The 23,005-nt window shown below is 39.7% G+C and overlaps 1 protein-coding gene across 2 annotated transcripts in view; it reads left to right on the top strand.

The window, feature by feature from the left end:
- Positions 1–23,005, top strand: part of LOC107267291 (tyrosine-protein kinase transmembrane receptor Ror) — a 137,197-nt gene that overhangs the window by 68,359 nt on the left and 45,833 nt on the right. Inside the window, exons 1-2 of one of the 2 annotated variants that reach the window (XM_025084547.1) lie at positions 501–536; positions 5,593–5,653. The exons of the other annotated variant lie outside the window; for it this stretch is intronic. Of the exons in view, the coding sequence (XP_024940315.1) occupies positions 516–536; positions 5,593–5,653 (82 nt within the window). The 5' untranslated portion in view covers positions 501–515. Of the gene's footprint in view, positions 1–500; positions 537–5,592; positions 5,654–23,005 lie in introns of those variants that run through there. 2 annotated transcript variants of the gene reach the window in all.

Below are 23,005 nucleotides of genomic sequence, written 5' to 3'. Positions count from 1 at the left end.
TTTTTTTAAAAAAAAAAAAAAAAAAAAAAGTCCCGTTACACCATAGCGAAAGTACCTGCAAACGAGCAAATGTCAAAAGGAGATAAACGAGGGGTCACAATATCAACCCTAAACAGTAATCATGATGATTATCGTCATTATCATCATCATAAACGGTGCTTCGTGCGGATGCTCGTCATAAAGATATCACGATGGAACTTTAGCTGTTCTGCATTACTGAGGTTTGTTTAGCACTTGAGAGAGCGTGTAGAGTATAGATATGTATATATTCCCTCTCTCTCTCTCTCTCTCTCTCTCTCTCTCTCTCTCTCTCTCTCTCTCTCTCTCTCTCTCAGTAGCTCTATGTACATGTACATCTCCCTCTCTCTCGCACTCGCTCTACTACCTATACGTCTACCAGTCCATCGGCTTGCTTGTTTGTCGGTCCGTCTGCCTGTCTGCCAGTCGATCCGTCCCAGTACGTAAGTGCACGTAGTAGTCGGGTATACTATCGTACCTGTGCAGACAGAAAGCCAATGTCGGACTACGTGGCCAAAGTAGGTACCAACCGATACAGGAAACCGTTTTACCTACCGTCTAGGAGTTTTCTCCCGTTTCCCTCGATACCAGTCAGACTAAATGGCTTTTTAATGCTTCGTGCAAGTCAGCCGATGCATGCCCTGGCCTCGTCTTCGTTTCGTGTTGCCGCCAATTATCGACTCGGTTTCAGCTTGACTCAACGGCGTAAGAAAATATCCGCGTAACGAGGGAGGTGAAATTGGATTTTGTAGAACATGAACATTTTTGGTAGCACTCCATCAAACGGTATCGTGCCCAACTATTCTCGTATACCCGAGTCAAGATCGAGGATGAGGTGGATAAAATTCCTTATTTCCCCGTGGAATTTACTCTACGGTATTTATACGATGGCGTGTGTCGTACCTGTAAGGTGGAACTTATATACTGTATGACCAAAGTGACGCAGAGACGGAAAGTTTTCACTTTGAATTTCTTGGTGTCTTACAACTTCCCTTAGCGAATTTCGCATAGTTCTCGACGTTGCCAGGCTGGGTTGCCGATGGGCTTCTGAATACAAGGGGACGGTTAAGGATAAGAAAACTAATTGTCGTGACCTTTTGTGGGAGGGGGTGGAAGGGGGGGGCTGAGGGGTCGGACTGCTCTTTGACAGGGTAAACCGAGCTCGCCCTTCTTAGATTTTAATGAGACTTACGCTTGCTGAACCCTAACTTGGGAGGGAGAAGTTTATTCGGTTGGGTTGGTACTTCTGTGCATTTGCACTTGTAGTTATGCATACGCTGAGTGCGTACTGAAATCTGTGGTTCGAATTTAATTAACATTGGGTATATACATATATATGTATGGGGTTTTACTGGGGGGTGGTAATTATTGTTATTATAAATCGTGTAAGTCGAAACGCTTTTCAATTTGGTTACTTAAGACTGATTAGTCTCTGGTACGAAAAATAAATTATTTTCAGATCCTCTTCTCGCAGTACCTTCTTCCCGGATGATACGTGCACTGCTTTTGGTACTTGGTAACAGGAGGGAACGTTAAAATCTAATTTTGGATCGTAAACCAGCATTCGTGTCCAACTAGACGTGTGATCGACCGCTGTCGAGCGTTGTCACGTTTTTATTGGAAATCTTGATGGAGCAGTGGTATAGAGATACAAAATTTCTTAGGGGATTTTGAAAAAAATTTGTAAATTTTATTTATATACACATATATACGGTAAATGAAATTTATAATATATTCTGAGAAGTTATATTTGAACTTTTTGTATTTTATGAATATTAATATTTTCATGTATACAGTTAAATTAGTTTATGCACTATGCGATGATCTTCTCAGCAGCTGGTACAGAAGATGCTGTATCCTTTATTTTGAATTGGCATCGACGTGGAATAATTGATCGATACGTAATCGCTGTTGTATCTTATTGTGACTCGGAGCCAATTTTGAATCTTTTCAATTGTTTATATAGTCACACATCCAAAATCCATGGTACTTCCAGAACTGATACCAAGAAAAGTTATACGGACTTAACGTACCAGGATTTATAGATCTACTCTTTATTGTGAGTTTTCGAACGTCCATATCTCTTTTAAAAAACTCGTAGGGAAACATCGTTGACCCAGTTTAACGATACGTTTGTTAAAAGTTACGAGACGATACTGATCTCCTGGCAAAACATAGAAACCAATCAAAATCTTTAACAGGGTGTCTCAGGTTGTTTTTCTCGCCTTCGTACGTGCTTCAAAGGCAAAGTGTTTCCCTTTAATTTTACACATGAGAATGTCTACACGTTTTTTCTCGAAATACTCAAAAGTAGAACGAGAAACCTTACAAGATATCTATATCTTGGGTCAAGAACGTGTCGGTCTTCTTTACACAGCCTGTACAATTATTTGTAACATAATGAAAAAATACATGGTAAACAATTTTTTTAATTAAAATCTGCAATACAGAATTTAAACGGAAAAAAAAGTATCTACGTAACATATGTACCCAAGTAGTGTACTTTATCGATATGACTGTACAGTACAGTGTCGCGGACTCCATTCGCATTGCAACCCCTTTATCTCGTGGCTGATGCTTTATAACGTGTATTACGCCAATTTCAGACTTTTATTTGACCGCACGCCACGTGGGTGAATTCGTATGCGTACGAGTTTATGCCTCACTACTTACCCACTTGGTGTAGAGAAGTTTTCTAATAAAATTTTACCCGAGCATTCTGCCTCTCATATGTTTTATTATTTATGCCTTCGGACAGGGTAGATAACGTATAGTGGTAGATTTGTGCATTACGTAGTATATTTACAAGTTTACTGTGTAATAAAAAAAAAAAATTTGTTGCAATAATATACAGAAGTAAAATGTATGATAATAATACACATAATAGAGCATTGATTTCTCGCTGTTCACGTATGTTATTGTATTTTGACAGTAGTTGCTGGAATTTTTGCTACTCTTCCGATTGACCCATACAATAGTTTGGATACTTTGGGAGGCTGTGATATAAGTACTGAACGTGATTCAGGCGGTAGTCGTTGAGTATAAGAAAAAGAAAAAAAATCGTTACGAGAGATCATGATAATAAAAACATTATAAACTATCAATAGATGAACCATTTCCTGTCGATATAGAATGCGTGTTTGAGATGAGTCGATTTTAGCATCTGGTAAGATGATATTAGGTATCGGTAGATACGTTTGGACCATTAAAGTCGTTTAGCGTTATTTTTCTCCTGAATTTACGTGCCACCGTTTATACGATCGCGAAATCCTGTTTACCTTTGGGATTCATGCGATAGGGTGTCATAGGAATTATACGGTTTTCGGGAAAGGTCGCGCATTTTTTTTTGCAAATTTTTAACGAGGGGAGTCGAGTATTTAATTGACAATATTTGAAATTAATTAACAATTTATTTACGAAAAATTTGCATTTTTTATCATTTACATGGATTCGATTGGATATGTATTTTTTTTTTAATTCATCTACCGGTTGCTGTTATCTAAACAAGTCTTATACCTTATACAGCATGGACGCGAACTATGCGTATGCGATCACGTGAAAGATATACGTATGAGGGAAGGTAAAATTGTCGAATACAGAAACTATTCAGTCTGTCAGTGAAGTAGGAACGATTCGGCTTGTAGGAAGCTCAGTGCTCAGTGCCATTGAGGTATACGACCGAAAAGAGTCCTCCAAACTCACCATACAATAGCATCCAAGCAAAACACGGATATCTGTCTCGTTGAATATCCAGCACGAAAATGCATTCTGAAAATGTGCACTATGCGCTGTGCCATGAGCTATACCTATATAGAAACTTGCATATCACCCTTTATAAAGAGCGATACGTATCCGATGCATTCGACTCGAAAGACCTTTAGGTATGGTCTCGCGATCGTGCCTGAACTGCCGAATGCAATTTATCTAAAAGAAACGGCGACACGTATAGATATTTTTGAGAAGAATCTCTGGGGCGATAAAAACGTAGGGAATGCTTTTCAAAAATATTTTTACGAAGTCTACGATATTTTTGAAAAGTTTTAATGTCTTTTTATGAGACATGGTATACGTACGTTATTCTATTGAATTAGACACATTGAACGATGCAATTGTCTAAAGTCTCTATGCCGGCCAAACGTCCTGGTCCTCTTTTGTGTCTCTCTCGCGTCTCTTCTCTTCTCTTTGTTTCCTTCTCTCTTGGTCTCCGGCTGGCTTTGCGATAACTACAATGCTCTATAATTAATTTCAACCCTTCCTGCAAGGCCATTACCACGTGCATTTGGTCCCACAGATATCACGAAGCCCGCAGAGCCACTCGGGCCATTCAGAACGTCCGGAATTGCAGTATACAGGCTGTTTCAATTGGATGACATCTGATCGTCTTCACTGTATATATTGCGTGATATATATATAGTATACACATAGTTGAGTTACTGACAGTTTGTTATGCTTCAAGAATATTCTTTTTCCTGAAACAACCCTTCGCTACTTACTACCCTCGCTAGCTGCAATTTATGACTGTTATTTTTTTACTCGAGACAAAAAATCCGACCTCTTTCTTTGACGTTTCGCGTAATGTACCGTGGAAACGGGAAACGAGAGGAAAACCGTGATAGCAGGGTATAAAAATGAGGAAAATTTTTCTAATACAAGATAATCCAAAAGTTATGTACATGGGGTAGAAATTTCTGCGGAATGCGGAAATTTCAGGAAAGCCACGACGCTATTGAATACCAACGTATTTTGACAAATTACCGTGTCTAACAAAACGTATCAAACGAGACACCCTGTAGAACCCCACGAAGCTTCTAACTCTGCCGCAGACTAATGCCAACCAATCTATTTAATCCCTAAACCCTTTGGAACGTCATTGTGGTATGGGGTAATTAGCAACCCCATTAAACAAACAATGGATACCAATTTGCCTGTGGGTGACAAGAGAACCATGTCAAGAACTAGGAATAATAAAAAATTTTGAAAAATAAAATTTTTTAAAATATATTTCATTTATTCCCACCGTGCGTTATTTATTGCAATTTTCAAGGAATTTGCAAAAACATTTATTTCTCCGATATTTTTTCTCATTTGGTTACTTGCAAAAATGGTGTATTCCGTGAATTATCCTCTCTTTCCGAAGGGCTCGTAATAAAGTCCCTTTTTCGCAGTGGGAAAGGTTGCCATAACAAGTAGCACTTTCGTCACCCGTATAAGGGCGACCACTTTCCTCAAACGCTGCCATATTGAATTTCATTTGGGTATCCTCATCCACATCCAGATGACATTCTTTGTCTTGGACGCTAGAATATTGCATTCTTTCGGAAACCTTTCTTTCGGCCGCTGACCTCCTCTCATCCGGTAAAATGAAATTCCTCGTCCAATTTGCCATGCGAGCTAAATAAGTTGTAGAGAAAAAAAAACGAAATAAGAGGATCCATTTTATTATACTCCAGAAGCACAGAAATCAAGGAGTAAAAAAAATTCTCCTAATACAACCCATTGCACAGGTGTAATATATAAAAGAAAATTTTCGCCATGTTCTTCTTTTATTAAAAAATTTCTGTCTCATTGTTTCAGGTAGGAAACTCAAAATGCCTCGTTAACTCAACAATAGCCTATGCGTTCCTATGCTGTAAAGGTAAGACCACGATCCTTCAACGACCTCCATTACGAATGAGAAACTTCAAGCTAAGGTATTACAGGTAATCTAGTCTATGGTTGAGCTTTCGCATTTTACGTATCCAGGATTCATTTTAAGAGCCGAAGGAATCGTGGATAACGGTCTGAGATACATAGAATGGGAAAAGAAAACGTTGAGATAGAAAGTATAAGAAAAATTCAACATCTCGTAGAGGATAGCCTCGCTATGGAATAGCCTTATCGGAAAACCGTCTCGATATTCTAGATACGTCTAGGAAGCCCTTAAGATTCGCTACCACGCACTTAATACACGTACCGATCTAGACGAACACGTATCGGTCGATACGCGTATGATAGAAAAATACATAGAGCAAAAGTGCGCTTGATTCATGCAAGACCAATTTCTCTATCGATTCCGTAGGATATTTACTTTTACGAGAAAAAGCATTACACGTCTGATTTCCTATTTAAGTCTTGCACAGTGCCAATTGTCGGGAATCGAAGAAAGAATTTTTTTCGCGTTTTTCTGAATTTGAAAAAAAAGTATGGGATCGATAAAAAATTTTTTTTCATTTTTTTTTTACAATTTCTGCTCGAAGCTCGTCTACATTTAATCGACGCTCAAATCCTGCACCGTCACGGTAATCCTCGCGAAGATCCCTCAACGTCCACTTTTACAGAATTTTCCCTGAGCTTTTTTTCGTTACTCCTCTGATCTCCTTGAAACGGTTGGAAAATTTATGTTGGCTTATTTTACCCCTCCCGGCCCCTTCCGGTGATATCACACCACTCCCCATAAATCTCGTATACCCGAGTCCGCGAGTTGCGAGTCGCCGAGTCATCCTGCCCGTCTCGAATTTCTCATTCAGAGAGCTGTCAGGGGCTCGGTGGAAGGAATCTTCAGTTCCCATTATAAACGTCCGCCAATGTCACTTGGCAAACACTACGTAAATCTGTAGGCCACTGTTGTACGTTCTTTTCTTCATTTTTCTTTCAACTGTCTTTCTCACTCTCTCCCGTGTAACACCTGACCTTCTTAAGCTTTGCTATTGTCCCACCCATTCGGTCAGCCTTCAGTTGGTAATTCCAGCCGGCGAAGCCCTGGTCAGTGACCTATGTATACGTAACCAATGTATATTTTGGCATGTCAAAAAATGTTCGTCTTATTAGCGATACACGTATACACATAGGTGCTTGGTCAAATGTATATCTAAAATCTAACCCACGGAATTTCATTTTCCAGTCCTGCCACCTTTACAAATCCAAGGGTGGAAGGAAGGAATGTTAACCAAGCTGGCATTACGTCACAATTTGTAGCCTGACACTTTTGATTCATCGCGATCCCGGTGTCGAGCTTTTTCTCCCTTTATAGCAATAAGGTAAAGCCGGAACCTTGCCGGAGGGTTTCGGGATCCCGTCAAAGAAAGTCAAGGGATGGATTTGGCTCTTGACGTAAGAACCAGGACCCCCATAGCAATGAAGTATGGCATTCGGGGTGTAGAGAGAAAAAAGCTCTGACTCCGAAACCCACAATGGGTACTAAAAGGTACACTGCCCGTCGTTAATGCCTTACGGACAGTCTCAATACTATTTCTTCCATATATGTGAACTTACTGATTTCAGATCGATGGCTGATCGAGACACAGACCGATCTGCGGATTGAGTATACTGATATTCATATAGCTATGTCGGGCTTTTGATCTGCTGACGGCTTGGTCCAGGCCTTTACACACATTTTTTTGTAACTTGTAATAATTCTTGTCCTCCTGTATCCTTACTCTTATCCCTCACAAGGGTTTCCCTTTGGTCTCACGGCTCAGGTCTATACTTCATTCTTTTTTTATCCTTTTTCCTTTTCTATATCCTTTTAGAATATCTTTTTGACGCAACTAATTGCTCTCTGTATATGTTCAAAATACGAAAAGTTGGTCCAGTTTAATAATATTCGAATGGCTATGACATTTAGGTGTAGTAAACAAGCGAAAACCTCCATGAAATATTTTTGTGCTCTAAATTAATAATTGAGTAAGTAAAGAAAAAAAAAGGTTACTGTAAACTGAAATCGATAATCGGTCAATCAGGAGTTTTCGAGGTGTATATTCAATGTAAACAAGCGTATAAAATCACTTCTAGATCATAACACTCTTTGTAGGTATATTAATTGCATGCATCCGATAACAAATTGATAATAATTAGCGAACATAAAATATTGTATTTATTATGTTAAAATTGAAGTACCACAAAGCATAGAATTAGTGACTAGTCGGGGAAATATATTATTGATACAAAATCATTGTGTATTTCAATGTAGAGATCCTTTAGCGTGAATCTTTCAGGGAAATCGTAATATCTGTATTACGTGACGTCCCGTGAGAAATGTCTTTGTGACAGCAGGAAATACCCTTTCAAATATCCATACAACATAATGCACCGATCCCCAGAGTATCGGCTATACGTTGAGACCTTCTTGTACAGACATAATAACGTATAAAAGTAAGTCGTCTTATACACTGTTTTGTTTGAAAAAAAAATCATTGGTAAAATATTCACGGAATTCACGGGTATCATTATATATGTTAATAAATATGACGTGCGTGAAATAATCGTTACAATTATCAACTCTCGTGTTTCCGTCTTTTACGAGCAATAGGGTGAATCACGAGGATTCTTTATCAATTCGTGATATACGATGAATAATATCATCGTAATATTTCATTAGCACATGCGATCGTGTGGTATGCGAAAAACTATATATATGACTAATGCGGTATATAGTGAAAATATACTGAATGTATTTTTTGATAAGAAAATTTTTTTTTAATTTCGTACCAAAGTATTCTTGTATTCTCTTACGAATACGTATAATACATATGTATATATACACAAACGTATACGTACCACTTGGCTTGTAAAAGCGGAAACTGTTAAGTGTGTCGTGAATCACGACCCGCTTTTATCTTTGAAAAACAGACCCGAGTATTTAAGCGCTTCCAACTTCGTGAAAGAGGGAAAGAGAATCTGTAGTAGTTTTTCTATTTTGCGGTTGCATAATGTCTCTCTTTTTAATAGATAAAACTTTCAGAGGCCAGCTGCGGCTGATGCGTTCATAAAACTCTCCTTTTTTGTCTCAGCCATTAAATATACTGTTAGCACGGTGCGACTGTTTTAATGCAATTGCTTCACCCTGCAGTTTCGGGCAGCGCGCCTGGATGTACTCGAGCATAAATTATATGGGGTGGCGATTAAATTAAAAACCGATCGAGAATTCGTTTTTAATTAAAATACGTCAATTTTATTTAACCTATTTCAAGTGGCAAATTGTGGAATTTCGTTTTTTTTATTCAGCAAGTACTATAAGTTATCGTGCAGTCTGTTATTTTTATAAACGACGGAACGGGTCGGTACGTACAGTCCTTACTAAGAGATAGTAAAGGGATCGTAAATGGCATCGAGAAGTCTCAACCTACGCTAGAAGTCATATTTATCCAAGTATGCAACTGGCAATATTTTCAGCTGCGCTTCGCAGCACTTTACGATGTACAAAGAATCGTGATAAATGTCCGTGTAAATGCCAGGGAGGTAAAGTAATGATTTTATTGCGAAGCCTCGACGAGTATCTCGTTGATGAAAAAATTATTTAGCTCAGCGAAGTACAAGTTTCATATATATAGGTGTATATAATCTATAGAAGTCGTGTATCAAGGTAGCTGTTTTCTTTTATTTATTAAATCCGCGCGCGAATCGCGTTTCACGATTCGCGAGAATTACGACACAGCTTTTTAGTTTTATCAACGTATCGTGAATCGTGACTTTTGCTTATTCCATTATTTTTAAAAATCCCGCCGCACGATTTCCGGGGTGACGAGGTACAAAAAAATCTGAGCGAGGGTAACGATAGAAATATGAAATATATGTGCTCGTACGTTAATCGACCATAATTATTATGTTAGAAATGCCAACTTTAGTATTTAATTTTAATAATTTTCATCGATAATTGCGATCAGCTGATTTTATGTGAAATGTGGAGAAAATTTTGTTTTTTATTTTCAGTGAAAAAGCTGATATCAAAATTCAACATGCCAAATGAAATGCAAAACCAATGTATGTGATTGTACTTGAGAAATATTTGACTAACCACTCGTTTCTATGTGACTTCAAAGTAAATCAGCATAAATATGAAAATAAACACAGCATCACTTTATTCGATACTTTTCATCTCGTTAGGAGAACATTTACTTTGCATTCGTTGACTTTTTGAAATAGCTTTTATCATTCAAATCCAATCACGCCGTGTCGTGCTCTACGTCCTATGAAATTTGCGATATGACTTTCATGCTTTTCTATTGATTATGAAAAAAAAAGTTACATTTTTAGTTACTTGTGCCGTGACACTGACTTTAAAAAAAGTACTTTGAAATTTTTGCGCAATGGAATTTCCGTAACACGGTAAACGTAATATAGATAAGAATGCGAAAATAAATTCTGACTGTATATTCGCTAATAGACGCCTGTGTACGACTTCAAAGGGAATTCATATAAATATGAAAATAAATGGAGAATTTCTTTGTTCGGTATTTTCCATCCTGTCAAATAAATGTTTTCTTAACGTTCTTCAATGTTAAGTTTAATTTTTTCATTTAATTCGGATAATAGCGCCTTATACTCCAAGCCACGCGCATGCGCAATACAGTTACACGCGAAAGATATACGAAACGTCTGTTTCGCGTGTGTTGCAAAATTAAATGCACATCGTGTAACGTTATATTCGCTAAAACGTGTCGAATAGCATGGTCAAACAAATATGAGGAAAATAATCGACTTCCTGTTTCGTGCTGAACGGACGCAGAGGGCCGTGGAGCGGGCAGTGGAGTTTGATATGGTTAAGGGCAGGAAAGGAACCCCTGACCCGAGTTATGGTTGCTGTGCCCAACTGTCGCCCGATGCCCTTGAGAACCGGCCATGGAGAAACGGCCTAAGAAACGCTCTCGATTTAGTTTAAAGGGACGACTCTAGGGAAAGGATAAGAGTTATCGGCTATAAGGCTCTCGGCCAATCAGAATGATTAGTTCTCTGATGAGTTCTCGAATTTGGCTATTGTCAAAGCAGTCTGTCTCGGGACACCGACCGAGGTGTCACGAGCTGTCTCGCGCTTCCGTGCTGTTTGTTGACAGTTTTTCTAGCTTCGATACTGTATAGCAAGTTCTCGCTCGTGTAGTTCTCGCGTTGCTCTCGCGCTATCCAGGAAATTCTATGGGTTTCCTGTGAGTGTTCCGGAGGTGTAGTGTCGTGCCCTAGTGTAGTGCCCACCCGAGTGTCTCCTGGATGCGGTTCTCGGCCTTCACGAATTAGCTGAACCAGCTCCGGTGAGCACTCCCAATTTATTAATTGGTGAAGGGATTTTGATTTTCTAGCCGATAGCTATTGACATTCTGATAGATTTTGTCAGAGTTCTCGTGTCGGTGGAGTTGAGACTTTTCCACCTCAACTCCCAGATCGTACCGGCTTTTCGGTTCCCGGTGAAAAAGAATTGGCTGGCGCCCACGTGGCATGCGGATACATGGACGAAGGGTGGACGTCTGAAGGTGACGTAGGTTAGTCCTCGTTATCGCTATCGAGTTAAGAAAATATGTTACTATATATACATATCGCGATACGAATGTCGTGATGTAACATTGTGGCTTAAAAAAAAATTCACGATTCCCAGTAAAATATTTTACGAGCGACACGTGACTCACTCTTATAGAAAGTCAACTAGAATACAGTGTTTCTATATATTTGACGTTCCATTGTTTGTATATATATATATATATATATATATATATAAGTAGATGACAAAATCAATATTTTCGTATTGCCAATATTGTCAAAACATAACGATCGTTAATGAAATATCAAATTATAAAAAACTCGATTAATCCTGCATGACATAAATTAAAAAAAAAAAAATCAAAATCACGATATTGAGTAATCACGTGATTTTTAGTGAAGCCAGAATAATACTGTATAGCTATATATATACCGCGTATTCATTACTACGAGGATTTAACATGGACCGCGCAAAATCTTTTGGGAATGAAATAAATTCTCGTTTCACGCCATATATCGATCAGCACTCCCACGTCCTCCCTTCTCCCCGTTGCTAAATAATCCTCACTGTAATCCTAGCAATTTTCCGCATTAGCAAACCTCCCGCTGGGTTTTGGTTAACAATTTATCCGGCGACAAACGCACGCATAAATGTGAACGAGCTCGTAAGCGGCGGCTTTCCGCGGAATCCCAATGAAGATACCCGTAGCTACGAAGCAGGCAGGCAACTAGACGAAACTATACAAACCCCTTCAAGTTTCAATAGCTTAGCCACAGGGTGAGAAGCTTCAAGGAAACTGAAACAGTACTTACCACCAACCTAGCAAGAATTTATCCAAACTATCCGCAGCATCCCTTGAGATCATCCCTAAATTTCTCGCCAAAAATAAAATGATCGTTACCCCACACAAAATCTAAGACGAACAATAAAAATTTATTGGATCAACATAATAATCATGAATAAAATTAATTTTTTTTGAAAAATCCAAAAAATTCCAGATTATAGCAATTTTTCCTTATTTATTTTTTAGTACAATAATTGACATTCCGGCTATCCTATTGGCTAAAAATGACGTAAAGAAAATCCCATCGGCGCTGCTATCTTTCTTTCAACGCAGCGATGAGTCACAACAATAATAACAACATTCAATGTCCAAATAAATATTTGCAAGTTCCCAGCAATTTACCAAATTACACTCTCTCTCTCGAGTGTGATAATTTTAAACGTCACTTACTCGAGCCTGATCGTGACCTCGTTTTATTGTACAATTCCAGAGGGGGGAGGGGGGGTCGAAATGAGAGTGACTCACAGAAACGCAGCCCCTCGACAATGGCAATGCCAGTTATCTGATTCGGAGAGACATTTAGATATGGCCTGTTATCAGGTTCTATATTAGATAGATACGGGCACGAGTCGTAGTACAAAATCCTACTTGAGAAATGCATTAGAAAATTGTGCATTACAATGCAATAGTAATTTTTTTAGCCGTGACTTCGCACTGGACATTAATTATTGGCCTCCGTAACGAGATTATTAGCAGCCTATATCGCTTTATTATACAGACAAAGATAATGGTCATTATGATATCATTAATCTGTTAATGGATCCGTCATCGGTACGCCAGTGTTGCCACTAACGGCGTATCTCCATAAAGCCCCATAAGCGTGGGAAGGGGGATCCGGACTCTCCCGCACGGCAGGGATTCGTCATGCGTGGCTGAACGGAAACCACGTAATCTGCGTAATACGCGTAACATGCCATTATGTTATTACATGGGGTGTTACCTCAGCCGGAGAATACACCATGAATGATCGCATCGTCCCTAATATAATGAATGCTGAATTAAAATGTTTTTTTTTTTTAAAAGCCCGTCTCCAAGTATATCCCTTGTCAGCCACGAGCGAGACTATAAAGCCTTTTCCTTTCGACGTAATGCGACGTGGTTAAGTATCGACCCCGAGTATAATCGATACTTAAAGGGAGCTTGAGTGAAAATATATTTTTTTAATTATTAAGACGTAAACCGTGACATACGTATTGTTTACGTTCATTGGATATGTTTAATGGCAGTTTTATGCATCGCTTTAAATATCTTTGCCGGTTTTTCATGGGCGCGACAAAGGGCTACTCGGAACTTGCCAATAAGGAAGTGCTTAAAGTTTCAAGGAATATTCACTCGTATTGCCTTGCAGCTACTTGGAAAGTTATTTCCCGTCTTCGGCAATCCTACCCTTTTCTGCTATACTGTGTTGGTATAACCCTTGTTCGACATATATAGTAGGCATGAATATTTGCGTAAAGGGTAGACGATCCATATATGAGGATATAATATATGTATATATATATATATATATATATATATATATATATATATACTTTGAGAAGAATATTGGTATGTCAAAATTGTATCATCGAAATGGCTATGTTAAAATGAATTTTTATTAGAAAAAAAATTTAATTTTCGCGTAAACAGCTGCGTTCGGGTATAATAATCAATTGCTTTGATTCGATAAATTGAAAATGGTCTAAGATATAAAATTTCAATGAAATTTGATCAAATTTGGAATATTATCGAAATTTTGGATTAATAGCCTTATTTAATATAAGTACTCGATAAGGGTGGTTACGGTTTATTATAAGTGGGGCTGATTCGCTTTATCTCGGGACGTTATTATTTCGAATTATTTCAAGGGACTATAGTGGCGGCACTTCACGGGAGGTACAGTGGCTGAAGTAGGTGGATATATACATACACGGTGTACCCCATGGCATTATATATTTCAGCAGTTTTTATGGGGAAGTGCTAAAAGAGCCGTCGAGGACGCTTGTAAATGCGCACCACGTAAAGGCATAGCTTGGCTCGTTAGAAGGTAACTACGAGTACCCACCTGGACCGGGAGGAGCCAGATGAACGCGAACGTAGAAATTCACGCGTTTCTATGCGAGAAGTTTTGCTCCATCTCCTACCCTCTCACTTTTCACCCTCCTTTATCATATATTCTTTCCCAAATTCTCTTTCCCACTCGACGTTAACTCGTCGTATCCAATTTCATTTCCATTCGTACACACTTTGCGGGTCACTTGAATAAATTTTATTCAATTTTATAGAAATTTAATATTTTTCTGTCTCCATGGATATTACGTAGTAGACGTAGAAATACGGGAATTTTGGCTACTGTGTTGCTTTTGATAAAATTCTAAAAGCAGATAGGGCTTGGTAGGGGGTTAATCAGAGAAACAGGGGAAGGGATCTTCTACACTGACAATCTTTTCCTCGGGGTAAATGTCATTGAAGTAATTTAAAATGGAAATGCAAGGGGATGAAATATTTTCTGTAAGGGTGAAATGGGGAGGGCGTTTGTTAGATCTTGAAATCAAAAGAACCTCACGCTAACTGACGCTCCTTTGCGGTCCTTAGAATTATTACCGTCCAAGTAAAACTTGGTGTCCATTAGACACAAATATATATACATATATATATGTATATATATATATACATATATATATATACATATATATATGTATATAGGCCGAGTTATTTCTCTTTGTTTCACGTGTCTCGCAAGGACCTTTTAGTTATCGTGTAAACGTGTCCTTATCGTATTTTGTTCGCGTGTCCCGTATGGGACCTCGTCTAGCGCGGTATTGTATTACTGTTTATTTATATTCGCCTTAGTTACTTGATTTGTTAATTGTTATTTGATAAGTCCCAATAAAAGGGCCCCCTTGTTATTTGTTACTGAATATCTCGCGGTTTCTCAATCTTCTTTCTTTACCATCTGTGCGTTCCCCGCCCCTCTACCATACCTTTCCGTTTCTTTCCTACTAGCCGGAGTCCTCTTAATTTTCTCGGGAGTTTCGTGTGTTACGTGACGCAATGTTGCGTCTGGCGCCCATTTGGCTTTTCCTATCGTAGGGATTTCCTCCTTGCGTTTTCCCGAGAAAACTTTAGAGTCTCGTCCCTCACATTTGTGGCGCAATCGGATCGTCTTGCTACGAGGCGGTTTGAGGGAGAAAAATAACGTCACAATATATATACATATATATATATACACACCAATAAGAGAAGAGTGATAATTACAGTTCCCTCTGATAGGCCTAAGCAAAAACTTGTAATTCGCTTTGAAAGGGAGGTCTTATTCCACTCCAAGCGTCGCGACGCGTATCGATTCGGTGCGACGCCCACGGGCGGCTTTAAAATTATGAAGTTTTGCGAAGTATCTTCGGCTTTTGAATATTTCAAAAACACCTAAATTCTCTGTCACTTCCCTTTATCCGATGTAATAGCAGCGTCTTCCATACTAATCGAAAATCCTTATCGGTATGTAAACGTAATTCTTCTTCGTGCGAATTCATATGGTGGTTCTTAGCAATCTATATATATATATATATCTTTTTAAGGAATATCTATATCTATACAGAAAGATAGAATATAAGCATGTTGTAGAATATCTTCTGTCCATGCAACCCCCATAATATAAAGCCAAGTTGGGATAAGATTCCCGTGGGATCCTGGCAAGGGATGTCCCAAGGGATGATGTACTCTTCTCGAAACTGCTGATAGCATCCTGGGAAACGGGAGCGCCACTAAGGGCTCGTTCGAACCTATGTATAACCTCCAGTCATTCTGTATCCCTATCTTTTTTTACTCTTTTCTTCCTCCTTATTCTTCTTCCTCTCCTTTCGTCCTCTCTCCTTTTCCCCGCTCTTCTCGGACGGGCAAGCCCCCAATATTGGCTCCAACGTAGAAACTTTGCTCGCTATACGCTGACGAGTCGTTTCTCCTTGCATACGTATTATGCACGTGGGCCGGCAATTTTTCTACGACGGGCCAAATCGACGAGCTATGGAGAATAAAGTTTTGAAGAATTAAGTCTTCGCCTCGTGCCCGTCTCGTATATCGTGCAATTTGCAAAAAATAATTGGCCATGGCAAATGCGAATCGTCGAGCGATAATTCGATTGGTCGAATCGATCGTTCGAACCCTTTAAGTACCGAACGCTAAATGGAGCAATAAGATCCGGCTATCTCGCACACTTAATTGGATAGCTCGACTTTATTAATTGCTCGATTAAATTAATGAATTTATTGCCAAGCAGTCTGTCCGTCCTGTACCATTCGTTATTCCCCTCTTTTCGCGTTATTTATTCGCCAATTGTTTTTTTTTTTTTTGCACTGCGTCTACAGCCGTTAAAATTCCTTCACCCCACTTGAAAAAAAAGTGTCTGATGATTTACCAAAAAAAATGCAAAAAAAATTTGATTTTTTCTACAATCTACTATGGTTGTAGGTATGTATAGTAATGCGCGTTTGAGATTCCGCGAACGTACCAGCAATTTTGCACACGTGAAATCACGAACGCTCCATCAAACTGTAATACCCTCCATGCTTCCGGTTTCTGGCGAGTTTCTCACAGAGTTTTGGTATTCGCTAGCACTGAGGCGCCATTTGAAACTGGACCTATAATAAACGTCACGCATCGATAGACAGAGCCGGAATAGAAGTGGCATAGTAAAAAAAAAAAGAAATTAGAAAATTAGAAAAATAATTTTTTAATAATATCGTCACTGTAATACGAAGTATCTGCACTCAGCAGATTGAATTCGGTTCTCGTGATTTTTGAAGAAAAATGTCTCCACAGGCGTAAGCATTGGTATATATGGCTTCTGTCAGGGACCCGTGGCATAATAGATACCCTGCCGTATCTTCACCGCAAAAGGAAGAATCAAAAAGTACAATGAAATGTCTCCTGCGAATACGTAGATTCGTACAGTTTGGAGGCACTTTGAAGATTAAATTTTTTTTTACTCTGTATACGAGTGACGTAAAATCAAAAATTTTTTTCGTAATACTACAACTGCTTCAATTTTCAAGTACAAAATATACGTCGTAGACATCTGTATACGTGTGTCACAAGTGTACGACTACCGGATATCCGTCTAGCTAACGTATTTTTGGCAAACGACTTCCGGTATAGGATCGTCAATCAGCGACAATCGAGACGATATCAACGATCGATAAAATATCGCGAAACTCTTCTGTCTGGGAATAATTGAATTATTCTGCTGTAGAATTTTCTCAGCAAAGAGAAATTTCCTCGGAATTAGTCTCGAGGGCATTGAGCTTTATTCATCATGTCCCACGGGAACCATTGACACACTAGCTACTATAGTGTAGTCCGATCGTAAATCCTATAGATCGGTATGACGTAACCCAGTCCGAGTTCCCCTTATGGGACTCTAGGAAAGTTTCGAGGCTAATTCTACGGCGGAGTATATATGGGGGAACGCAAGAAGGAACGGACCCCATATATACTACATATGAATCACTTAAATTACAGATTCCTCCTTTCGTACGTAATAAAAGATCCTCCCATAACCTCACGTATCCTACCGTAAGATTCAGCTCGTACTGCACTTTCGATATTACGCACCATAAGCTCCTCTTGGTATGCATTGGGATGCATAAATTCACAAATATTGCCCAACATTGTGAACTCACCCATATACCACGTATGTATATACACACGTGCTCGTTTATGTACATATCGAATAAGAAGGTCCTTATATGAGAAACGGTCATATGTCGGGACTTAATGCACCATGGGTCATTTATCGACACTCTCTTTCTCCCTCTCGCTTTTGTGAACCTCATTCCTTGTCGCACGCAAAAGAAAAATTATGTGTCGTGACGTTACCGAGTCCCGGTCGCCGACTACCATTCTATTGTTTTCGTGAAGAGTGCAAAAAGCATTTTCGAAAAAGTTACTCTCAGCTCCATCGAACAAAGTGCATAAGGTGCGCGGTGACGTTGAGATATGATTTTTGAGTTTGAAAATTTTTTTGACTTTTCTTTTTATTTTATTTTTTTTATTTTAACAAAGAACCTTAACTGTTGCTCAGTGACCGGTGATACTTTGGTACCTTCCAGTAGAGTCTGAATTATGCGTTTTTAAAGAAATTGGTACTGTTCCGTTTTTAGATCTTTTGTTGTCTTCGTAAAAATTAATTATTCCTGGTAAGAGATGCTGGGAAAATCCGCGAATGGCAGTTGTCTTCCGGCAGTTTCATGACTATTCGATACGGTCGGGTAATGGAGTCAAAATGCTCCGGATACAGTCTCGGAACGGTTCGAAGAAACAATTTTCAATTAGGGGTGGTTTCCCTTGCAAACCATGCAAACGGGCCCGTAACTCATCCGACGTAAAGAGCCCTTGGGCAAAGTCCTTCGGGCGCGACCTGTCACTCAGAAGATTTCCTCTCGCTATGGAATTGCGAGAATCCATCGGGGTTATGTCCAGTCCTTGTTAAACATGGACTCGTGCCCTTTTTGTGCTTGGACGTTACAGAACGTCCCTCTCGCTGGTAGAAATTGCTCCTTGGCCAGTGCCCTTCTCCGTTGCCTACCCTTGAATCATCCCGGGAACCACCCCTGAGAAATCACTGAATCGTACCAACGACGTGCACGCCTACCCTTATCTTAAACGGGACGTCTTGCAGGCATCGCGTGGGAACTGAGCCGAGGAACTGGATGGTTCGAGATACAATGCGCGAATTGGTATTATCGACACGGAATCATTGAATCGATCGATTATTGCCAAACGCGACAATGAGATCGCGAAGTGAGAAAAAAAAATTTAATGAGAAAGCAGAGAAATTGATTCTCCGAAATTTAATTTGGTCGATTATCGCACTTAAGGCTTCGTTGAAATTGACCCTGTGCATATGTACCGAGTGACAATGAAATAATATGATGATGACGATTGATGATGCGAAAGTGACTGTGTATCTTCCAGTAGCAAGTCATCATCGTCACGTAACAGGATACTGTGTCCGTTTATGATCAAACGGAAAATCATGATTAGCAGCCAGCATACATATGCTTTCCTAATGCACACATCACGTTGAATCTACATTCTGGTTTTATCGAATTACAGGGTGGAACGATTAATCTCGTTTAGTCCAGCCAAGCGCAGGAGGGATTGATGAAAATTTTCAAATTTTCAATTTCACTCTACATCGCGTAATTTTCAAGTGAGAGCCGTACGGGGTCCATATTTCAAAAGGGACAGAAAGAATATTTTATTCGGTCGCGTCAAGATAACTATATTATAAATGTACTATTGGTGAATGTAGTATAGTATATCCTTCGAATTATTCGAATCTAATGATTTCCAATGTTATTCAATGGCGATTCGGAATCCTTCATGGATTAAGGACTCCTCCATATACGTTTGCCAAGGGCGGCATCCTTAAGCGTCCTCAGGATGGTCCTGTGGGCTTCCCGATCAATTCAGGGAACAAACGAACGACCGGGACGAGGACACGTGTACGTACGTAAGTGTCCTTGCGTCACATACAAATGATCCTTCTTGGACCTTTTTCAACCCCATTCGTCGGAAACGCCTCTGGGCAAGGTTTTAGTCAGCACCTCGTTCCACTTCCAATTTCAGGACATTCTCCTTCGCTTTTTTTTTCATCCTATCCAAACGATCCCTCCTGATGCTGCCGATGATCCTGATGTAACGAAGGATGGTACCTCGTTAACCGACTATAGGGACGCAAAGAGAAAGGATCGGGATTAACGATAAAACGTATCTAGAAAAGAGGAGATCACCCATTTTGCCTTTGTTTCCATCAGTCAGTGACAAACGTCATTTGCGAATATCTGAAAGAAGAAAATAATGGGTATCGTCAGTTTCGTTCATATGAAAAAAAAAAATAATATATCGAAAAAAAAATTAAAAAAAATTAAAAAAAATAAAAAAAAATAAAAAATACATAATCGAAGTAAGAACTATCGAGAGTGAAAAATGAAAAGAAAAAGAAATTAAGAAATTATTCCTCTCGAACTCTTCACTATTTCCCATAAAAGGCTCAATATAAAGTAGAGATAAAAGGTCTAGACGACAATGGAGAAGAGAGTGAACGTGATTCTCCATCTGCTTCAATCACTCAATTCTCTTGAGTTGCCAGTGAAAAGTGAAAGGGAGAACGGGAGTCAGGATAAGTCAAGAGAACGTGGCTCCGCGTCTCTGTGTCCTAGAGATTTTCGCTAGACCCGTTGACATGTTCCTATAGTACGGAAGGAGGATATCCGAGTCCCAAGTAATTGAACTTCGTCTCAGCGTCTTCCCGGACCAGCCGTGTCCTGTACGAGGGTGAAAACTTTTATGAACCTTCAGGGCGTATTATGTGTCCCTAGCAGGTTAGAGTGCGCTGTTTACTTCCTTGCCGGCAGTAGCAAGCCTTCTCGGTACCATAGCTAGTGTTTCCGTATATGGTCAGGATATTTCGTTTACATTGCAGATACACTGAACTTAACGGGATACGCTGAGGTCAACCCAACCCGAGTATGGCGACTACCAGACCAAATGCCACGGACCCTTAAGGGTTGACCAAATAAAAGGAGTGTGTTAAATCGAGCCTGCTTATCTGGAAAGCGACCAGAGCATTCCGAGAGTCCCAGGGCGAAAGAGAATTCTCGTAAAAGAGGTCGCTCTATATGTATCTAATTGCATTGGGGTAACTTAACGTTATGTTATCTGGTACGATGTCTATTTTTGAAATTGCGTCGGGTGACAAACACTGGTTTTTTTTTTTAAAAAAGCAGCTTATATTGGGGCAGCGCTAGTGACAAATAAACACGGCATCTCATTTCCGAGCTTTTACTATATTTTTGGAAATTTATTTTACATTAGATTTTTTACCCACTATATGTCTTTAATGTGCTTTCTTATCGGTGGCTGTCGGGTAAGAAATGAATAGCGCGATATTATTTTTATCTTGGATGTTGGAATTCATGGATTTTCTTTATACGACCGGTCAACGGGTGCCCACTTTCACGTCATTTTTCTTGAGCATTCGTAGCGCCGTAGTCGAGATAGATGGAATCGTCGAGCCGTGAAGACGTGGAATGCGAAACACTCTGGATAGTCATTTCAGAGAAGGAACGAAGGTATGGAAAATCGTAGCTATCGTTCAGGATTTTTTGCAGGGATAAAAAAAAATTAATCCAGAATTGGTTTCCTTCGAATGTAAAATCGAAAGAACGATCGTATATGACCACAGCCCCCGATATGAACTATTTAGCAGCATCTTTATGAGCTTCGTCATAGACGCTTTTTCACCCTCTGATCGATTTCGAAGAACGACGCGATCGATAAGCGGATTATCATACAAGTGTGTCCCGATTTAATAGATGAAGTTCATAAGTCATCCCCTAGTCGAGCTGAGCTTCTTGTACTTCGCTCCCCTGCCCCATTAGACTTCTGTTAAGAGATGAGCCTTATGCGGGGTGCATAGTCCCTGGCGACTCGCGGGATCCTCCAGAGACTTTTCTTCGTTAAGGCTCACTTAGAGACGAAATAAAGTGGCCCAAGTTCGCTGCTTTGGAAATCCCTTTCATAACGCTTTGACTCGTATTTCTATATGCGCCAAAGTCCCTTGGAACGAGGATAAATCGTTTCTGTTAGTCGGTCAGATTCGAGGTTGAGTACCGAGCGAAGAGAGGAGCGAAGCGAGAAAGGGAAGACGGAAGAGCGAGGTTTGATAGGAGTAAAACAATGACGGAGAACGGAGAGGAAAAAAATTGTAAAAAACTAGGGAGAGTAGCTTTCACCCTCTGCGAATAAAATTTATATCCAACCCAGTGCAATCCTTCATACTTTTCTTTACTTGCCGCGGCCATTTCTCTCCGCCCGCAAGGGAGGAAAATAACGTTGCGGAGTCTTGATTCCGCAAATGAAATATTATTATGTTCCAGTTAACCGTAGTTCGCGAATGGCTCCTACCTGGTGCACCGGCGGGTGTATGTACCGGGTGAACCAGGAGAGACAGAACTAAGAAAAAGTTTAAGGACGAGAAAAAAAAGGATGCAACCCCTTGCCTCTGGCTTTATTTTCTTTTTTTTACCTCGCGCCGTTACGTATATCTAACCTCTCGCGTCACGTTCACTCGGTCCACCGTACTTTATCCCTCTCAGGCCTTCGGTAACCCCGCGTTCTGTCACTCTCTTTTTCTTTACTAGGAGCGACGGAACGTATCTCGTTTTGACACGAGCTTCCCTACGCGGAAAGCCTTTCCGGGCTGATTCCTTCGTGACTGGTTGGATGAAAGTTTTATACGTGCCTAAAAGACCAGGACGAAGCTGTGAACAGAATTCGATGAAGTTCATATGCTCGAATAGAGAACGTAGAGAATTGTATTTTAAGTTTTTTTTTTTTAAGAAAATTTTTACCTATGCCGGTATTCAATGTTTATGTTGTTCTTAGGTGATTTTTCGTATTTTTAATAATCCTTGCTAATGACTGTACCTTAGTTGTTTTTCTTTTCATGGTATTTTAATGGCGTCGCAATTCGCGATTTCAGACTACCGCAATGAATGCAACTTCGCCAAAGTGCAAGAATTACCACGTGACTCGACTAGCGAGTTGATATGTGCAACGTAACTCATGACTTTAAATCGTAACTTCAGACAACTAACTGCACTCTCTTAGGTCTGCCGCTGAGCTTGCACTAGGAATTGCGAATTATGTATGCAAAGGCATACTGTCCGGTATGTTGCACGTAATTACACGAGCACGTTAAGAGCTACGTATAAACATAGCAATGTAACGTATCTGGCACGTCACGTCGAGTAAGGAAGATGCTGCGACAGACGCATCTGGACCAGTTTGTCAAACGTAGCGAATGCGCATATTCACTATGGGAGACGTAATATGTGGGTTTGTAAAAAAAAAAAGATTTTCTTGCGTTAATTCCA

The sequence above is a fragment of the Cephus cinctus genome, unplaced genomic scaffold (assembly GCF_000341935.2).
Source record: "Cephus cinctus unplaced genomic scaffold, Ccin1 Ccin1_scaffold0396, whole genome shotgun sequence".
Classification (NCBI taxonomy): Eukaryota; Metazoa; Arthropoda; class Insecta; order Hymenoptera; family Cephidae; genus Cephus; species Cephus cinctus.
The sequence above is the reverse complement of the archived record's forward strand: the minus strand, read 5'-3'. Positions and strand labels throughout refer to the sequence as shown.